This window comes from Nomascus leucogenys, chromosome 19 (genome assembly GCF_006542625.1).
Source record: "Nomascus leucogenys isolate Asia chromosome 19, Asia_NLE_v1, whole genome shotgun sequence".
Classification (NCBI taxonomy): Eukaryota; Metazoa; Chordata; class Mammalia; order Primates; family Hylobatidae; genus Nomascus; species Nomascus leucogenys.
In genome coordinates, this window is record NC_044399.1 from 23,418,614 (window position 1) to 23,439,629 (window position 21,016).

Genomic DNA, 21,016 nt, shown 5'->3' on the forward strand with positions numbered 1-21,016 from the left:
ATCTCACAGATGTATGGGTGTGGGAAAGAAAAATAAAAATCAACAGACTATGATTCATGTATTTTTCTACTTAGCCCCATATAATGCAAATTACAAAAACATAAAATAAACTGGCACATCTTATGGAGTATATTTTAGTAAGTACGGAGACCCCTTAGGGACTAATAAATGTACACAGCCTGTCAAAGTCTATATAACCCCAAAGACCTTTTTTCACTAGAGAATAAAAGTATCCAGAGTTTACCTACACATACAAAAATCAAAATATTTTTAAATACTTGAAGAATAAAAACAAAGGACTTCCCTTTTACTTCTGTTCAGTCACACATCATCAGCACTTCTACTTTAAAGAGTTTAAGGCCGGGCGCGGTGGCTCAAGCCTGTAATCCCAGCACTTTGGGAGGCCGAGGCGGGCGGATCACAAGGTCAGGAGATCGAGACCATCCTGGCTAACATGGTGAAACCCCGTCTCTACTAAAAAAATACAAAAAAAAATTAGCCGGGCGTGATGGCAGGCGCCTGTAGTCCCAGCTATGCGGGAGGCTAAGGCAGGAGAATGGCATGAACCCGGGAGGCAGAGCTTGCAGTGAGCCGAGATCGTGCCACTGCACTCCAGCCTGGGCGACAGAGCAAGACTCCGTCTCAAAAAAAAATAAAAAATAAAAAATAAATACTTTAAAGAGTTTAAAGAACCCTTTAGTTCCCAGACCCATGTAAAAAAAAAAAGTTTTTAATTAGAAAAAAATAAAAATAAAGACATATAAAACAGAAGTTAAAGATTCTGATTTCAATGTTTAAATATTTTCTATGTGTGTGCCTAACCTAACTATCATTTGGGAGTAAATTAAACTTAATTTTAGTCAGTTTCGGAGTAAATGTCGGTAATTTACTATGAAACTGACTAAAATTAAGTTTTCCTGATACATACTGAACCAGACACAAAGCAAATTTAAGTTAAAAACAGGATAATAGATGAAAAGATGTCTTTTAAAATTAATTTAAATGTCATTATATCTTAGTATATCGATTCAAGTGAAATAGTCAATAATCTTAAAAAAGGGAGATTTTATTTTCAAATAAAAATAAAAATATAACTCTGACCATAAGTTTTATTTAAATTTTCAGGACTATAAATACATATGCATACTCAAGAGTCATCAAAATCCTTATTGTTTTACTTATGGTAATTTCTGTTACATACCATATATCTTTATAAAACAAATATATTTTAGAGTATATTGGGAGAAAATAAAATTACATACAAAATTATAAAATAAGTTTAATACAATTTACTTAAAAGTATTTACAAGACACTTATTTTATAAGCTAAGAAAATTAGCATTAATATCAACCCTGAATCACATTCAGTAATTTAAGAAAAAACAATCAATGAGTTCTCCTTTCTCACCTGGCCTGTCCAGTTGATAAGTTCCATTCCTCTCGCTGACCAGTACTTCGTGATTTTGATTTGTCTTTGCAAACAGAATCAGGTTGTTTCAAAGTGCGTTTCGCTGGAGGAGATATGTGGCTATCACTTAAACTACCATCAACTTCAACTTTCTGAAAGACAATGTTAAAAATGTATTTATTATTCCTATTAAGATAAATAGAATTGTTAATATTGGGGCCAGGCAGTGGCTCACTCCTGTAATCCCAGCACTTTGGGTGGCCGAGGTGGGCAGATCACTTGAGGTCAGGAGTTCAAGACCAGACTGGCCAACATGGCGAAACCCCACCTCCACCAAAAAAAAAAAAAAATTAACTGGGTGTGGTGGCAGGCGCCTGTAATTCCAGCTACTTGGGAGGCTGAAGCAGGAGAATCGCTTGAACCCAGGAGGCAGAGGCTGCCGTGAGCCGACATCATGCCAGTGCAATCCAGCCTGGATGACAGAGCAAGACTTTGCCTCAAAAAAAAAAAAAAAAAAAAAAAAAAAAAAGAACTGTTAATATTCTTGGATAATCAAGCATTTTGTCAACCAATAAATTTTACTGAATTATACTACAAATATATCAAAATGTATAATCTGTAAATATAAAAACAAGAAAGATTACATTTATAATCAGAAAAATACGTTGTTTCTTGTTTTTATTTTGAAAAATGTTCAAGAAAGGGTGTGTGTTCTTAAATGTTTGGTGTGATATGTATCTTTTTTGTATGACACAATCCCTCACACCCTCCTAAATACTCCAGTATGTACCTCCCAAAACAAGGGCACTTTGCTACATTACCACCATACAACCCCCCAATCAGGAAATGAACATTGGTATAATACAGAGTCAAACCACAGACATATTCAAATTTTACCAAATGTCCCAACAACACCTCTCTTTCAGGTGCAGGATCCTAAACAGAAACACATATTGCATTTAGTTAATGGACCTCCTCAGTCTCCCTCAATCAGTCTTTCCTTCTTTCCCTATCTTTCATGTCTTTGACGGTCAAGAGTACAGGCGAGCCAGGTGCAGTGGCTCATGCATGTAATCCCAACACTTTGGGAGGCCAAGGCGGGGCAGATCACCTGAGGTCAGGGGTTTCAGACAAGCCTGGTGAACCCATTTGTATTAAAAATATTTTTTTTAAAAGCCAGGTGTGGTGGTACACGCCTATAATCCCAGCTACTCGGGAGGCTGAAGCACAAGAATCACTCAAACCCAGGAGGTGGAGGTTGCAGTGAGCAACCACTGCACTCCAGACTCCGTCTCAAAAAAAATTAAAGAGTACAAGCCTTTCATTCTCTAGGACCACCCTCAATCTGGGCCCAGCTGATGTTCCTAATAATCAGATTCAGGCCACATATTCTTAAAAAGAATACACAGAAATGATGCTGTGCGTACTATACCTATCCTTCCCATCCCTAGGGATGTTAACCCTCATCACTTGGTCAACCTGGTGTCTGCCAGGTTTCTTCACTGTAAAGTAACTATGTTTTCCTTTGTATTTGATTTATATATTATGGGGGATTATTTTGATAATTCACCAATATCCTGTTCCTCATCAAATCTCTGCCAACCAGCCTTAGTATTCATTGACTACTCTTGCCATTATCAAATACCACAAAGATGATGATTATCTAATTCCATCGTTCCTTCTACATTTGTAGTTGGCATTTTAACAGAGAGCTTACCCTGTCCCCCCAAATTCATTTATTCATTTATATTTTTATCAGTATCATGGATTCTTATTTTATTCTACAAATTATAATTTCCTACTCTATTTATTTTGTTGCTCAAATTATGTGAGATTTAGCCAGTGTGAGCACCTTCAAGGCAATTCCTGTGTCTTTTGACACATCCTCATCATTTTGAGTACTTCCTTACTTTCTGGCACAACTGAATTCTATAGGCTCATTTTATACTTTCCCTCTCTGGCCCTAGATTAGCATTTCTCCAAGGAGCCTTGGTTCCTCTTAGTCAATGATAGTATTTAGAAACCAAAAGCTGGGCACTACATGTGCACGTGTGCTCACTGTTACTGAGGTTTCACTGCAATTAAGTGCTCTCAGCAGAAAGAGCTAAGGAATATATAAACATATAAACATACACATACATATATACCTAAATCTCTTTTCTTGAGACAGAGTCTCAATCTATGTGATCATGGCTCACTGAGGCCTCTGCCTTCTGGACTCAAGCAATCCTCTAGCCTCAGCCTCCCAAGTAGCTGGGACTACAGGCACCTGCCACCATGCCCAGCTAATTTTTTGTTGTTGTTAAGATGGGACCTCATTATATTGCCCAGACTGGTCTCAAACTCCTGGCCTCAAACTCCTGGTCTCAAACTCCTGCGCCCACCTCAGCCTCTGAAAGTGCTAGGATTATAGGTGTGAGGCACCACACCTCGCCCAGCAACTTTTAAAGGTCTGAACAAAAAATATTTGCCACCTGTTGTCTCTAAGGGAGGCCACTGCATCTATGCAATAAGAATCTTGGTCTCCACAACCCTTTATCTTAACCCAGACACTCCTCTATACTAATTCCAGGTTTTTAGAAAATAACTCTTCCAACAAATTGCCAATTAGAAAATCTTTGAATCCACCTATCAGTTGTAAGCCCTCCATCTTTCCCGTCTTTCCAGAACGAACCGATGTAGACCTCACATGTACTGATTGATGTCATATGTTTTCCTAAAATGTATACAATAAAGCTATAACTCAACCACCTTGGGCACATGTTCTCAGGACCTCTTGAGACTGTGTCTTGGTCCATGGCCACTCACATTTGGCTCAGAATAAATCTCTTTAAATATTTTACAGAGTTTGACTCTTTTTGTCAACAAGTATCTATAATCCTTTTCAATATGCTACCATATAGAAATATCTGTGGCCAGGCACAGTGGCTCACACATGCAATCCCAAAACTTTGGGAGGTCAAGGCAGGACGACTACTTGAGGCCTGGAGTGCCAGACCAGCCTGGGCAATGTAATGAGACCTTATCTCTACAAAAAATTTAAAAATAAAAATTAGTTAAGTCAGGCACAGCTCATGCCTGTAATCCCAGAAATTTGCGAGGCCGAGGCGGGTGGATCACCTGAGGTCAGGAGTTCGAGACCAGCCTGACCAACATGGTGAAACCCCATCTCTACTAAAAATACAAAATTAGCCAGGCATGGTGGCCCATGCCTGTAATCCCAGCTACTTGGGAGGCTAAGGCAGGAGAATTGCTTGAATCCGGGAGGCAGAGGTTTCAGTGAGCTGAGATCATGCCATTGCACTCCAGCCTGGGCAACAAGAGGGAAACTCTGTCTCAAAAGAATAATAATAATTAGTTGGGCATGGTGGTATGCACCAGTGGTCCCAGCTACTCAGCGAGGGTGAGGTGGGAGGATCGCTTGAGCACAGGAGGTCAAGCCTGCAGTGAGCTGTGATCACGCCAAGCCTGGGCGAAAGACCAAGACCCCATCTCAAAAAAAAAAAAAAAAGCCACAAGGCCATACTGGCACTAAAAGGCACAAAAGAAAAAATAATTGAAATTCAAATATGAGAATGTATATAAATAAGATGGTGTATTAGTTTTATAATACACCATCACTTATTAGGTTAAGTTCCCAATAAAAGCTAGCTAGCTACTTCCAAACTATATTCAGTACAGGGTGGAAAATCATTTAAGATATACTTCAATCTTGTAACAATCCTTTGTCAGTCAACATACTATACTCAAATGAGTGTTTTTTTAATTTAGTCCTTTCATTTTTTTTTTTTTTCCTCTGAGATGGAGTCTCACTCTCTCACCCAAGCTGGAGTGCAGTGGCACGATCTCGGCTCACTGCAAGCTCTGCCTCCTGGGTTCAAGCGATTATCCTGCTTCAGCCTCCTGAGTAGCTGGGACTACAGGCACACGCCACCACGCCCAGCTAATTTTTGTATTTTTAGTAGAGACGGGGTTTCACCATGTTGGCCAGGCTGGTCTCGAACTCCTGACCTCGTGATCCGCCCGCCTCAGCCTCCCAAAGTGCTGGGATTACAAGTGTGAGCCACCGCACCCAGTAGTCCTTTCATTTCTAATACAGTTTTCTTACTTTTTTTTTTTTTTTTTTTGAGACAGAGTCTAGCTCTGTCGCCCAGGCTGGATGCAGTGGTCTTGGCTCACTGCAACTTCCACCTCCTGGTTCAAGCAATTCTCCTGCCTCAGCCTCCCAAGTAGCTGGGATTACAGGTACATACCACCACGCCCAGCTAATTTTTATATTTTTAGTAGAGACAGCGTTTCACTGTGTTGGCCAGGCTCGTCTCGAACTCCTGACCTCGTGATCTGCCCGCCTCGACCTCCCAAAGTGCTGGGATTAGAAGCATGAGCCACCGCGCCCGGCCTCTTACTTTTTATTTTATATTTTTATTATTTTATTTTATTTTATTTGAGACAGGGTCTCATTGCCAGGCTGTTCTCAAACTCCTGACCTAAAGAGATCCTCCCGCCTCGGCCCCCCAAAGCGCCGGGATTACAAGCATGAACCACCACGCCTAGCTTTAGTTTTCTTTATACTAGCTCACCCACTCCAACCTGGGATATTTATAGACTCCCAAGGTTAAAGTGTGCATTAAAGGTCATCTGACTGAATTACTAATCCAAGACATTCTTTACTCCAACTCTGGTCTGTGAACCAACAACATGGGCATCATCTATTTGGGAGCTCATTAGAAATGTAGAATCTCAGGCTCCACCCTCAGACCCACTGAATCAGAAACCATTTTTAAAAGATCCCCAGGTGATTCATGTGCACATTAGAGTTTGAAAAGCATTATTATACAACACATTCAAGACGTAGTCACTGGACCACCTGACTGCCACCATCATGAGTTGCATGTGTGCTCCTGGGAAGGGCCTGTCTCAATCGGCTCTGCCCTGTCACTGCAAGATTCCCACTTGGCTGAAGCTGACATCTGATGACATGAAGGAGCAGACTTACAAACTGACCAAGAAGGGTCTGCCTCCCTTACAAATCAGTGTGATCCTGAGGCTCATATGGTGTTGCACAAGTATGTTTTGTAACAGGCAATACAATCTTAAGAATCCTTAAGTCCAAAAGACTTGCGCCTGATCTCCCTGAGGATCTCTACTGTTTAATTAAGCAAGCAGTTGCTATTCGAAAGCATCTTGACAAGAACAGAAAGGATAAGGATGCCAAATTCCATCTGATTCTGATAGACAAATTCACCCACTGGCTCGATATTATTAATATAAGACCAAGCAAATCCTCCCTCCCAATTGGAAATATGAGTCATCCACAGCCTCTGCCCTGGTTGCATAAGTTTGTCTATGTACTCAAGTAATAAAATGATTGTTTATTGACAAAAAAGGAGTCACTGAGGAAGCAACATCATGTGTTTTAAGCTAGACTATATCTGTGATACAGAAACTAGCACCTATAAACTACTATACCAATTTAGATAGCCCAGGCCAGCATTACTCCTTCCAATCAAATTTGGTTTTTTTGTTGTTGTTGTTTGTTTTTGTTTTTTTTTTTTGAGACAGAGTCTCGCTCTGTCGCCCAGGCTGGAGTGCAGTGGCGCGATCTCGACTCACTGCAAGCTCCGCCTCCCGGGTTCACGCCATTCTCCTGCCTCAGCCTCCTGAGTAGCTGGGACTACAGGCGCCCACCACCGCGCCCGGCTAATTTTTTTTTTGTATTTTTAGCAGAGACGGGGTTTCACCATATTAGCCAGGATAGTCTCGATCTCCTGACCTCGTGATCCACCCGCCTCGGCCTCCCAAAGTGCTGGGATTACAGGCGTGAGCCATCACGCCTGGCCTTCTTCCAATCAAATTTGATCACTCACCTTCAAGACCTATCTCAGGACCCATTTTTTTTTTCTTCATGAAATCTCCCTGAAGAATCTAACCTAAATTAAGCTTATCCCCGCTACTAGTTGCAGCCCTACTATACATTTGGGCACTTGATTATTTCAACTTAGCATCATATATTTATCATCTTTAAAGTGCCATGTCCAAGTCTTGAAATTCTAGCAAGATTTTAAGCTCCTGAATTACAAAAACATACCCTATTTTTTAAAATTCCACGATAACAAGGAAAAACAACAAACAAAATTTCTGGAAATTTGTTCACAAATTATTAGTAGAAATTATTAGGGGCAAGAAAGGAGGGCTCATGGTGAATTAAGTTTGGGAAACAATGAGGTCCAAGGCTTTTTGCTGCGAAACTTCTAAGAGTATTATGATAACATGCAAAATAAATCTCTACGGATGGAATAAAGTATATAACATTTCACAAACTTATTTGATCAAGCTCTCTTTTTTCATGGAACATCTGCAGGTACTAGTTTCCCAAACATACTCTGGAAATAAGTACTATGTACCACTGAACTGAAGACAAAAAAAAAAAAAGTAAAATATTTGAATTTTTTAAATAATCCGAGTATATAGTTACTTGAATATCAATTTAAGTGAGTTTTGCACATTTATTTATTGGTCATTTGCATATTCTACTGGCTTTCAATTCCACTCAGAAGTATTTCTCAAACTGTTGTTTACATACTACCTGAATCAAAAATCACCTGCATTACTCATTAAAAATTACAACCTGCTGGACTGGAATCTCTGGAGGTGAAACGTTTTTAACGAGGGCTTCCAAATGGTTCTTAGTACACAAAAGTCTGAGGACCTCTGGCATATAACATACTTCAAGTATAATACAAAGTACATCATCCTAACTGCTACAATGTACTGATATATTTACTTTTTTGTCACGGGAGGGTTTCAATCTTGATTTGGCTCTACGACAGAGACCTCAGAAGAAAGAGGATTACCAAAGACTCCTTCCCTCCAAAGAAATCTGGGGATTTAAATAAAGCAAGCAACCACGATGTAAACAGGTACAAAATAATTACTTCAGAACCATTTAATTAACTTCAAGCTTTGGGAAAGCTTCTACCTACAAACCTGATGCTAACAATTCACCCTTAATAGGATGATCATAACGCTCAATCTTAACTTTTTCATCTTCAAAGCATTTTACTAGCTAATGATAACCTAACCCTTTGAGAGAAGGCGTTACCAGTTTCATGACAAAGATATTTAAAAGATTATGCAATCTACCCACAGCCATTTAGCAATCTGTGTCAGAGTGATTATAATCCATGAGTAGGAAAAGTACCTCAGGCATAAGGGAAATAATTTCAGTTAACTAACGTTTATTGAGGACCTACTATGTACATAAGGCATCAAAGGCAGTGGTAAAAAAGATGAATAAGAACTACCTGAGGCCAAGAACAGTGGCTCACACCTGTAATCCCAACATTTTGGGAGGCGCAGGCGAGAGGATCCTTGCGGCCAGGAGTTTGAAACCAGTCTGAGTAACACAGCAAAACCCGTCTCTTTAAAAAAAAAAAAAAAAAAAAAAAAAAAAACCTATTTGATGTAGACTTTAAAGGATGTTTTCGGCCGGGCATGGTGGCTCACGCCTGTAATCTCAACACTGAGAGGCTGAGGTGGGCGGATTGTTTGAGCTCAGGAGTTCAAGCTCAGCCTGGGCAAAATGGCAAGACCTTGTCTCTACAAAAATATAGAAAAATTAGCCAGGTGTGCTGGTCCACGCCTGCAGTCCCAGCTACTTGGGAGGCTGAAGTGGGAGAATCACCTGAGCCCCAGCAGTTGAGGTTGCAGTGAGCCATAATCGCGTCACTGCACTCCAGTCTGGGCAACAGGGCAAGACTCTGTCTCAAAAATAAATAAATAAATAAATAAATAAATAAATAAATAAATAAATGTTGCTTTCAAGTTTTCTATAGAAGTGGGAACATGTATTCTAACAACTTAATAATGGGACACATAAAATACCAGAACACAATCTAAGGATAACTTCCAGGAGAAGTATAATAATAATAATGTAAAATCCTACAGAAATTAATGAAAAGATATAGTCATCCCCACTTAAGCAACTTTTTTGTTTAATTCTAACCTCTTTGAATAGATAATTTTTTTCAATTTGTAAAAACAATTTTCTTCTTGACTTTTACAGTCCCTTAAACCATACTCATCAGCTACCATAAATAGTGACTATTATTCTGTCATAAATCTTAAAAAGTGAGGCAAAAGAACTTGAGAATAACTAGAAATGAATAGATGTTGCTCTGGTTTTCAAGGAAGGCTTCATGCCCAGATCTAAATTTGTCAGAAATCTCAAAGCTGGATTTTAATCTAAAGACAAAAAGAATGAGGACAAGTATAGCATTTAAAAATGAGAGATGCATGGAAATAAGTGAATTAGCAGATCACGAGATTAAGTCAAAACTTGATGACGGCCTCATTTAGAATTGGGAAAATCAGAAAGCAGAAATTTAGTCCAGAAAACAAAATAACTAGATTAGTGATATCAGTGCTGTATTCAAAATAAATACACTAAGGGCAGGTATAAAAAGTGCTTGTTGTTGTTGGTAGTGGTGATGGTAGTGGTGGTGTGGGGAGCCAGGGAACAGGTGATGACGGGAGAAGTATAATGCTGAATTAGAATTGGAAAGTTAGTTTGGAATTATAGCCAGGAATCTAAGGAGAGGTCTATCAGGCTATGGGAAATACACCTCTGAGATGAAGTGAGTTAAGGAGCAGAGACAGATATGAAACATGGTCATAAAAGAAAATGATCATAGGTAATGTACAGAATATAAAAACAGAAGGGCAGAAGTCAAAACCTTAAAAAAATGCCTAATGAATGAGGATAAGCACAAGAGATGTCGTAAAAATCAGAGACAAATATAGTCTCTCACTAAAACAAGAGGAGTTAAACTGCTCCAAAAAGACTTAACAGAAGAAAGCTGATAAACCTGAGGATGTGTAAGTAAGAGATCATTATAACTTCTGACAGGGCAACGTCTGTGAAATGCAGAGTGGAAAACACTAGGTGAATAATGGAGCAAGTGGTCAGCAAGTACAAGTGATGACTACAGAGCTAGTCTTACAAAAGTGTCAGAATTAAAAAAGAAAGAATAGTTTAGAGTTGGAGGAAAGGATTTTCTTTCTTTTTGTTTTTTTTTAAGAAAAGACAACCTGGCTTCTTACAGAAAAAAGGGAACTGTAAGGGAGAATAAAACAAATTATTTAAAGAGTAAGTAAATGATGAGAGAAAAAGTCTCAAAGAGACAAAGAAAAAACAGAATAGGAACATTTTCCCCCAAGTTAGATCAGAAAATGTATGGGTGCAATCAAATCTTTTCCGATTTCCTTATAGGACAGGCTTTTTGTATACTTTTTTTTTTAACAAGTATTCCTGTTTTCACAAGAAAGCTTAGAAGTGCAGTCAATTTCTTTTTCTTTCATTTATAAAAGGAATGCACGAGGCAGTGGTTACCATGACTGCAAAAAACAAAACTCTGCACTGCTATTTATTTATTTAGGGCCAACACTATTCTACAAAGTCCTGAAATGGCAAGCATATAAAATGTTCTAAATTTTCCTCAAATATTCCAAGAACAAGGGCTTACTAGTTTAGTATTTCTAAGAAATCATCAAGAAAGAATACAGAAAGAGAAAAAAATACATAGAAGTGACCTGTTAGTTCTGGAGATACAGAAAGATTAAAAAACAGTCTATAATAATTTAAAATGCACTTTTCTTCCACATAAAAATTTCTAAAAGGTAGTTTCTAAAAATCTGAAAATATTACATTATTTAAAATAAGAAAGAGACAATGTGGGTACTGAAAAATGCCACATGGTCAGGCATGATAGCTCACATCTATAATCCCAACACTTTGGGAGGCTGAAATAAAAAGATCACTTAAACCCATGAGTTCAAGAACAGCCTGGCCAACGAAGTAGACTCTGAGACTTGTCTCTACAAAAAGTTTAAAAATTAGCCATGCGTAGTGGCACATGCCTGTGGTCCCAGCTACTCAGGAAGCTGAGGTAGGTGGATCGCTTGAGCCAGGGAGGTCCAGGCTGCAGTGAGCCATGATTACACCACTGCACTCCAGCTTGGGTGACAGAGTGAGACCCTGTTTCAAAAAAAGAAAAAGAAAAGAAAAGAAAAATGCCACAGACTTTGAAGTTGTACAGACAGGACCAATCTTACATTGCAGCACTACCACTATAACTCAGAAACTACTATTTACCTCATGAGATTGTTAGAAGAATCAAGGAGGTAGTATAAGTAACAAATTTTATACCTACTGTCTCACAGTAGATACAATCTCAAGTAAGAATACTTGTTTGGCTTTATAGAATTAATGTAACTTCACAAGCTTATTAATTACTTTCAATAATTCATTCCTTTCACAGACAAAATTTATTAAGTGCCTGTTTTTGTGTTAGATACTAAAGATACTTAGCGCTAAGGTAGTCCCTGCCTTTCATGGAAGTTAAAATTTAACACCTTAAATTAGCTGGTAAAGGTATAAGAAAATAGTGCTGATAGTATTGGGGAATGGGGTACAAATTGGTTTAGTCTCAGTGTAAAGCAATTTGAGAAAACCTATGAAAATTTAAAATACGCATTATCGTTTGACCCAGTAATTCCACTTTATCTATAAGAGAAAGGTCGGCTGGGCGCGGTGGCTCACACCTGTAATCCCGATACTTTGGGAAGCAGAGGCGGGCAGATCACTTGAGGTCAGGAGTTCAAGACTAGCCTCGCCAACATGGTGAAACCCTGCCTCTACTAAAAATACAAAAAAAAATTGGCCGGGTTTGGTGGTGGGTGCCTGTAATCCCAGCTACTCAGGAGACTGAGACAGGAGAATCACTTGAACCTGGGAGGCGGAGGTTGCAGTGAGCGGAGATGGCGCCACTGCACTCCAGCCTGGGCAAGAGAGGAAGACTCCGTCTCAAAAAAAAAAAAAAGAAAGGTCATTTTCTGCTACACTATTTATGAAGTGAAAAGTATGGAGAAAACCTGTGTGCTAACCGGTTAAATATGTGGCAGTATAATGATACAAAGAAATATTAGAACTATCAGAAAAGCTCCTGGTCAACAGTGCGAGGAAAAAAAAGAAATATTAACCATCAAGAAAAATGAAATAAGCCAGATGTGGTGGCTCATACCTGTAATCTCGGCATTTTGGGAAACCCAAAGCATGGTGGTACATGCCTGTAGTCCCAGCTACTCAGGAGGCTGAGGTGGGAGATCACTTGAGTCTAGGAGGTGAAGGCTGCAGTGAGCCATGACTGCACCACTGCACTCCAGCCTGGGTGACAAAGTGAGACATTGCCTCCAAATATATATATATACATACATATTATACATACACACATATTGCACATATACCTATGGGTACAACCTATGGGTTGTTTATATATGCATATGTGTGTGTCATATGTGTGTGACACACATATAAACCCATAGTACATGTGCAATGGTCAGAAGGATGTACAACAGCTTTAACAGTGGTTATCCCTCAGAAGAACAAACTGGAGAAATTAGGGGAACAGGGAAAAAGGCCCTTTTCTGTGTATGTACATATTATTTGAAATATTTATTTCATCATAATTTGTGGAAAATAAAACAAAGTAATATTTATTTCATACTTTTTAAGTAAGAATAAAATATTTTTCCAAAGAGCTGAGGTTGAGTCTTGCATAAGTTTGGGGTTTTTTTTTTTTTTTTTTTTTGGTTTTTAAGAGATGAGATATCACCAGGCTGGAGTGCAGTGGTATGATCATAACTCACTACAGCCTCAAACTTCTAGGCTCAAGTGACTCTCTCACCTTAGCTTCCCAAGTAGCTGAGACTACAGGCACACACGACCATACCAGGCTAATTTTTTGTTTTTTTAATAGAGATGAGGTCTCACTTTGCTTCCCAGACTGGTATCAAACTCCTGGCCTCAAGTGATCCTCCGACTTTGGCCTCCCAAAATGCTGGGAATACAGGTGTGAGCCACTGTGTCCACTCTTGCATACTTTTTTTTTTTTTTTTTTTTTAGACAAGAGTTTTGTTCTTGTTGCCCAGGCTGGAGTGCAATGGCGCGATCCCAGCTCACTGCAACCTCCACCTCCTGGGTTCAAGTGATTCTCCTGCCTCAACCTCCCAAGGAGCTGGGATTACAAGCATGCACCACCACGCTCAGCTAATTTTGTATTTTTAGTACAGACGGGGTTTCTCCATGTTGGTCAGGCTGGTCTCAAACTCCCGACCTCAGGTGATCCACCTGCCTAGGCCTCCCAAAGTGCTGAGATTACAGGCGTGAGCCACTGCACCCGGCCTGCATACTCTTTTATCTTCATTGTCTGGTCACTCAATTGCAGCAATTAAAGAAAGGCACTTTCTTTCCAGTTGAATTGCTACGAATTTTTTTAAAAGAGATAGTGTCGGCCGGGTGCAGTGGCTCGCACCTATAATCCCAGCAGTTTGGGAGGCCGAGGCAGGCGGATCACCTGAGGTCAGGAGCTTGAGACCAGCCTGACCAATATGATGAAAGGCTGTCTCTGCTAAAAATACAAAAATTAGCTGGGCGTGGGGGAGCACGCCTGTAGTTCCAGCTACTTGGGAGGCTGAGGTACAATAATCGCTTGAACCTAGGAGGCGGAGGTTGCAGTGAGCCGAGGTCACACCACTGCACTCCAGCCTGGGCAACAGAGCAAGACTCTGTCTCAAAAAAATATATAAGGTAAGAAGAGAGGAAGAACAGTGGAGGAGCATGTTAAAGAGTCTGTAGTAAAAGGTAACATAGGCCGGGCGTGGCAGCTCACACCTGTAATCCCAGCACTTTGGGAGGCCAAGGTGGGCAGATCATCTGAGGTCAGGAGTTCAAGACCAGCCTGACCAACATGGCGAAACCCCATCTCTACTAAAGATACAAAATTAGCCGGTCATAGTGGCGCATGCCTGTAATAGCAGCTACTCGGGAGGCTGAGGCAGGAGAACTGCTTGAACCCAGGAGGCAGAGGTTGCAGTGAGCCCAGATTGTACCACTGCACTCCAGCCTGGGCAAAAAGAGTGAAACTTCGTCTAAAAAAAAAAAAAAAGAGGTAACAATTTTTTTTAAAGAAAAAATGAGAGTTAATTGGCTAGGCACAGTGGCTTACACCTGTAATCCCAGCACTTTGGAAGGCCAAGGTAGGCAGATCACTTGAGCCCAGGAGTTTGAGACCAGCTTGGCATCTGGGTGAAACCCCATCTCTACAAAAAATACAAAAAATTAGCCAGGCGTGACTACGCCTTCCACGTGCACCACTGCCTCTTCCCTTCTCGCTTGGGAACTCTAGTCTCGCCTCGGGTTGCAATGGACTCCAACTGCTCCTGCGCCGCTGGTGTCTCCTGTGCCTGCACTGCCTCCTTGCAAGTGCAAACAGTGCAAATGCACCTCCTGCAAGAAGAGCTGCTGCTCCTGCTGCCCTGTGGGATGTGCCAAGTGTGCCCAGGGCTGCATCTGCAAAGGGGTGTCAGAGAAGTGCAGCTGCTGTGCCTGATGTCGGGACAGCCCTTCTCCCAAGTACAAATAGAGTGACCCGTAAAATTCAGGATTTTTTGTTTTTTGATACAATCTTGACCCATTTGCTACATTCCTTTTTTCTGTGAAATATGTGAACAATAATTAAACACTTAGACTTGAAAAAAAAAAAATTAGCCAGGTGTAGTGGCACATGCTTGTAGTCCCAGCTACCTGGAAGGCTGAGGTGGGAGGATCACCTGAGCCCAGGAGGTCAAGGCTGCTGTGAGCCTTGATCGTGCCTCTTCACTCCAGCCTGGAGGACAGGGTGAGATCTTATTCCAAAAAGAAACGAGAAGAAGAGGAGAAAGAAGAGAGCAGAGGAGGGAGAGGGAGAGAGGGAGAGGGAGAGGGGCGAAGCAAAACTAATAAATACAAGTATAAGTCTGAAGAACAATCACACATACACACACAAAGCAAAACGTATAACTTAAAACCAGCAGAAGGTCCAGGCACAGTGACTCATGCTTGTAATCCCAGCACTTTGGGAGGCCAAGGCAGGTGGATCACCTGAAGTCAGGAGTTCGAGAGCAGCCTGGCCAACATGGTGAAACCTCATCTCTACTAAAAATACAAAAATTAGCCAGGCATGGTGGTGCATGCCTGTAACCCCAGCTACTCGGGAGACTGGGGCAGGAGAATCGCTCGAACCTGGGAGGCGGCGGTTGCAATGAGCCAAGATCACACCATTGCATACTCCAGCCTGGGTGACAGAACAAGACTCCATCTCAAAAAAAAAAAAAAAAAGTAGAAGATGCACAAATTTGACTTAGTGAATAACTATAATCCTACACCCCAACTGCAGAATACATATTCTTTTCCAGTGTTCATGAAACATTTATCAAAATAACCATAAACAATGTGACAAAATAAGTCAGAACAAATTTCAAAAGACTGAAATCATATGCAGTATGTTCTCTGAGCACAATGGAAACAAGCTAGAAGTAATTAACAAAACTATAAACAGAAAATAGGCCGGGTACAGTGACTCATACCTGTGATCCAAGCACTTAGGAAGGCCAAGGTGGGAGGATCGCTTGAGTCTAGGAATTTGAGGCCAGCCTGGGCAACAAAGGGAGATAACAAGACCCTCTCTAACAAAAAAAAATTTTCTAATTACCCAGGCCTGGTGGCACACACCTGTAGTCCTAACTACTTGGGAGGCTGAGACAGAAGGATCACTTGAGTCCAGGAGTTCAAGGCTACAGTGGGCTACGATCATGCCACTGTACTCCAGCCTGGGTGAGAGAGTGAGACCCTATCTCAGAAAAAAACGAAAGGAAAAGAAATGCCCAACTGTTTGGAAAGTAAGCAACATACTTCTAGATAACCAATGGATGAAAGAAGAAAGCAAAAAGGAAATTAAAATCTATTCTAAAATAAAAATTTACTTAAAAAAATACACCAGAATTTGAAAAATAACAAAAATAATTTCAACAACAACAAATATTAGGTAGAATCTTAATATGGGGCCAGGCACAGTGGTTCTCATCTGTAATCCCAGCACTGTGGGAGGCCGAAGTAGATGGATCACCTGAGGTCAAGAGTTTGAGACCAGCCTGGCCAACACAGTGAAACCCCCATCCCTACTAAAAATACAAAAATTAGCCAGGCATGCATGCTGGCCCATGCCTGTAATTTCAGCTACTCGGGAGGCTGAGACAGAAGAATCACTGGAAACCAGGAGACGCAGGTTGCAGTGAGCCGAGATGGAGCCACTGCACTCTAACCTGGGTGACAGAGCAAGAATCTGTCTCAAAAATAAATAAATACATAAAAAATAAAAAGAATCTTAATATGGAACAAGAGATTTTTGAGTATCTGACTAATCAATACGTTCACATTATATCCCATCTCTTAATGTTTTCCATCATACATTTTTATTTTTCTATATCTAACAGAAAATATACATTTTTCCCCAGCACACAATAAACATTTACCAAAACTGACAATATATTAGGCCACAAAGAAAGCATCCAATCCTACAACAGAAATATACAAACTATGTTAAGTGAGAGATGTTCCATGCTGTTAGACACGCTAACAATTTGAAGGTGTCAATTCTCTACAGATTAATCTATGAATTCAATATATTACTAATCAACATTCTAGTTGGGGCCAGGCACGGTGGCTCACTCACGCCTGTAATCCCAGCACTTTGGGAGGCCAAGGCGGGGAGATCACTTGAGGTCAGGAGTTCGAGACCAGCCTGGCCAATATGGTGAAACCCCATCTCTACTAAAAATACAAAAATTAGCTGGGTGTGGGTGCGCATGCCTGTAATCCCAGCTACTTGGGAGGCTGAAGCAGGAGAATCACTTTAACCTGCAAGGTGGAGGCTGCAGTGAGCTGAGATCACGCCACTGCACTCCAGGCTGGGCAACAAAGCGAGACTCTCTCGAGAAAAAAAAAGAAAATTCTAAGGCCGGGCGCGGTGGCTCACGCTTGTAATGCCAGCACTTTGGGAGGCCGAGGCGGGCGGATCACGAGGTCAGGAGATCGAGACCACTGTGAAACCCCGTCTCTACTAAAAATACAAAAAATTAGCCGGGCGTGGTGGCGGGCGCCTGTAGTCCCAGCTACTCAGAGAGGCTGAGGCAGGAGAATGTCGTGAACCCGGGAGGCGGGGCTTGCAGTGAGCCGAGATCGTGCCACTGCACTCCAGCCTGGGCGACAGAGCAAGACTCCGTCTCAAAAAAAAAGAAAATTCTAGTTGGATCTTCTGAGTAACTCTATAATCTCAATTGAAATTAAAATTGAAAAACAACCCCCAAACATCTAAGTCAACCTTGAAAAATAACAAAAAGTAGAAACTTGTCCTTTAAGATATTAAAACATAACTCAAAACCATAGTATGAAAAATAGTATTGGCCTGGTAGAACGGTTCATGCCTGTAATCCCAACACTCTGGGAGGCTGAGGCGAGAGGATTGCTTGAGCCTAGGTGGTCGAGGCTTCAGTGAGCTGTGATCACACCAGGGCACTCAAGCCTGGGTGACAGAGCAGGACCCTGGTCAAAAAAAACCACACCAGTATGGGCCAGGCATGGTGGCTTAAACCTGTAATCTCAACACTTCACGAGGCCAGGGCAGGAGTTCAAGACCACCTGGGCAACACAGCAATAACCCTGTCTCTACAAAAAATTTAAAAAAACAAAAAAAAACTATAGTATTGCCATAAGCAGAAACAGACCAACAGAAAAGAACAGAGAGATCAGAACAACATACATGAGAACTTAATGTATTACAAAGTGGCACCACAAAGGACAGGTTGTCTAGTAGAATGAACAAAATGAATCAAAGACCTAAATAGTAGAACTATATGTGTGTACAAAGTCACAATGTAAACAGTATCCTTTAGTGTGGGACCAAAAAAAGTCAAAAGTCACGAATCTCTAATTACTCTTGAAAAATAGTAATAAAATAGCAACTCCAGTAGAAAATAGTGAAATGGGCAAAAACAAATCTTAACAGGCATTTTAGAGAGGAGGAAAGCAAAAAAAAGTTAGTATGGAAATAAAGAGTTACCCAAACTCATTAGTAGCTAAAGAAAGGCTATTAAAAAGGTAGCTCATGCCAAATACTGGCAGGGAAGTGGAGATACAAGAACTCTCGGCCAGGCGCAGTGGCTCACACCTGTAATCCCAGCACTTTGGGAGGCCGAGGTGGGTGGATCGCGAGGTCAGGAGATCGAGACCATCCTGGCTAACACAGGGAAACCCCGTCTCTACTAAAAATACAAAAAAAAAAAATTAGCCAGGCGAGGTGGCAGGCATCTGTAGTCCCAGCTACTCAGGAGGCTGAGGCAGGAGAATGGAGTGAACCCCGGGGGGCAGAGCCTGCAGTGAGCCGAGATCGCGCCACTGCACTCCAGCCTGGGCGACAGCGAGACTCCGTCTCCCAAAAAAAAAAAGAACTCTCATACACTATACTCCTACGAGTGGAGACTAGAGCAGCACACATAGAGGTAATACTTAAGTACACATATGCTTTTCCACTCTTGGTGTCTATCTCAAAGAAATTCCCACACCAAGTCCATGAGGGACATTGCATCAGGGTATTAACTGCAGCAATATTTGCAGTAGCAGAGAGTAGGAAGCAATTTAGGTACCTATCTCTTGAGGGTGGATAGTTAAAATGCAATAAATTGACCCTACAAAGTACCATGTAGCAGGTGGGAGTAGTGACTGTATGTATACAGAGTTACTACACGGATGAAAATACAATGGTTAAGAGAAAATAATAAAATAAGCTCTATAGCTAAATATCACTTATGAAAACTTAAAAGACATACATATAAACCAACACAGTAACCAAGTATTGTTTCATCTAAGTATTCTATCATCTAAATATATTAAAGAGAGGGTTGAGGGCATTAATAATTCTTTTGGGACAAGCATAAACTGTGCATGTGCCAGGCAGGTCAGTACTATCCTAGGCTAATGGGGACATATAGTCACCCTACCTATTAACTACTATTCTCTGTAACCTAGGAAAACAAAGTCTTGATTAAAAAAAAAAAATCCAACTCACCATTAAAAAAAAAAAAAAAAAAAACAGAGTATTGCTATGTTGTCCAGGCTGGACTCAAACTCCCGGGCTCAAGCCATCCTTCCCTGCTCAGCCTCTTGAGTAGCTGGGATTACAGGTGTAAACAACCACCATGTCTGGCTACCGATTCTTTTTTTTTTTTTTTTCTGAGACGGAGTCTTGCTCTGTCACCAGGCTAGAGTACAGTGGCGTGATCTCAGCTCACTGCAGCCTCTTCCTCCTGGGTTCAAGCGATTCCCCTGCCTCAGCCTCCCAAGTAGCTGGGATTACAGGCACGCATCACCACGCCCAGCTACTTTCTTTGTATTTTAGTAGAGATGGGGTTTCACCATATTGGTCAGGCTGCTCTCGAACTCCTGACCTCATGATCCGCCTGCCTCAGCCTCCCAAAGTGCTGAGATTACAGGCATGAGCCACCGCGCCCAGCCTCAATTCATTATTTCGCTTTTAACTATGCTGACTTCCCACACTTCAGATCATCAGTGAAATATAAACCACAAAAATATGCTAAAAGCCAGGCGCGGTGGCTCACGCCTGTAATCCCACCACTTTGGGAGGCTGAGACGGGCGGATCAAAAGGTCAGGAGATAGAGACCATCTTGGCTAACACGGTGAAACCCTGTCTTTACTAAAAATACAAAAAATTAGCCGGGTGTGGTGGCGGGCACCTGTAGTCCCAGCTACTCGGGAGGCTAAGGCAGGAGAATGGTGTGGACCTGGGAGGCGGAGCTTGCAGTGAGCTGAGATCACACCACTGCACTCCAGCCTGGGCGACAGAGAGAGACTCCGTCTCAAAAAAAAAAAAAAAAAAAAAAGCTAAAACCCTTACATAACTTATTTGGAGGTTATGATTCATCATCATCATGGATACTTATAAACTAATTACATTAATAAGTAAAATTTTAACATAATTTTATACCTTCTGTTACAATCTCAACCTAAGATCTCTTACAGACAAATTCTTCCAAAAGTACATAATGCCCAAACATAAAGAGTTAAAATCCAAAGAGTCAGTATTCCGCACAGTTATAAAATAGGAAATAGTTTTAGGTTAGGCTAAAAGAGTTCACCATTCTTTCATTATCTTTTCAAGGGTCAAATTTATTCCATAACTGATTAATCTTCACCACTTTTAGAGGAAAAAGTTCCCTAACACTAAAAGTTTTAAATAACAAATCAAAGTTTTAATCCAAGAAGCTTAATTTTCCACATTTCTCTGCAATTAGATTCTACCAAAAACAAAACACAATGGTTGACAATTTTTTTAACCAACTTCTAAATTTAAGTCCAAAAATAATGGCTGACAAGTTTTTAAAGTAATTACTAAATTCAAGTCCAAAAATATCAGACCACTCCAATCATCCTCTCTAATACTCCAAACCCTAATCACAAAACCAGATCTTAGTACTGTCACTAACCACATAATACGCAAGAAAGTTGTCTGGCACATAAGAATAATTCCCTCTAACCATAGGTTTCTGCCAAATCTCTAAAATAATATCCTATTTCTTCACTTAATTCTAAATTTGCCACAAAAATGTAGTGTTAGAGACCTTAAAGGCCCAAAAGCAGACAAGAACGGGTATAAACT

At 40.8% G+C, this 21,016-nt stretch overlaps 1 protein-coding gene and 2 pseudogenes across 2 annotated transcripts in view; 2 read left to right on the forward strand and 1 right to left on the reverse strand.

Moving 5' to 3' along the window:
* ATAD2B (ATPase family AAA domain containing 2B) overlaps nucleotides 1-21,016 on the reverse strand; it is a 180,800-nt gene that overhangs the window by 149,435 nt on the left and 10,349 nt on the right. For both annotated transcript variants that reach the window (XM_012497764.2, XM_003270569.2), the window contains exon 2: nucleotides 1,409-1,560. In XM_012497764.2, coding sequence (XP_012353218.1) covers nucleotides 1,409-1,560 — 152 coding nt within the window. The remainder of the gene's footprint in view (nucleotides 1-1,408; nucleotides 1,561-21,016) is intronic.
* LOC115831461 lies at nucleotides 6,291-6,746 on the forward strand (annotated as a pseudogene).
* On the forward strand, nucleotides 14,670-14,925 carry LOC101175766 (annotated as a pseudogene).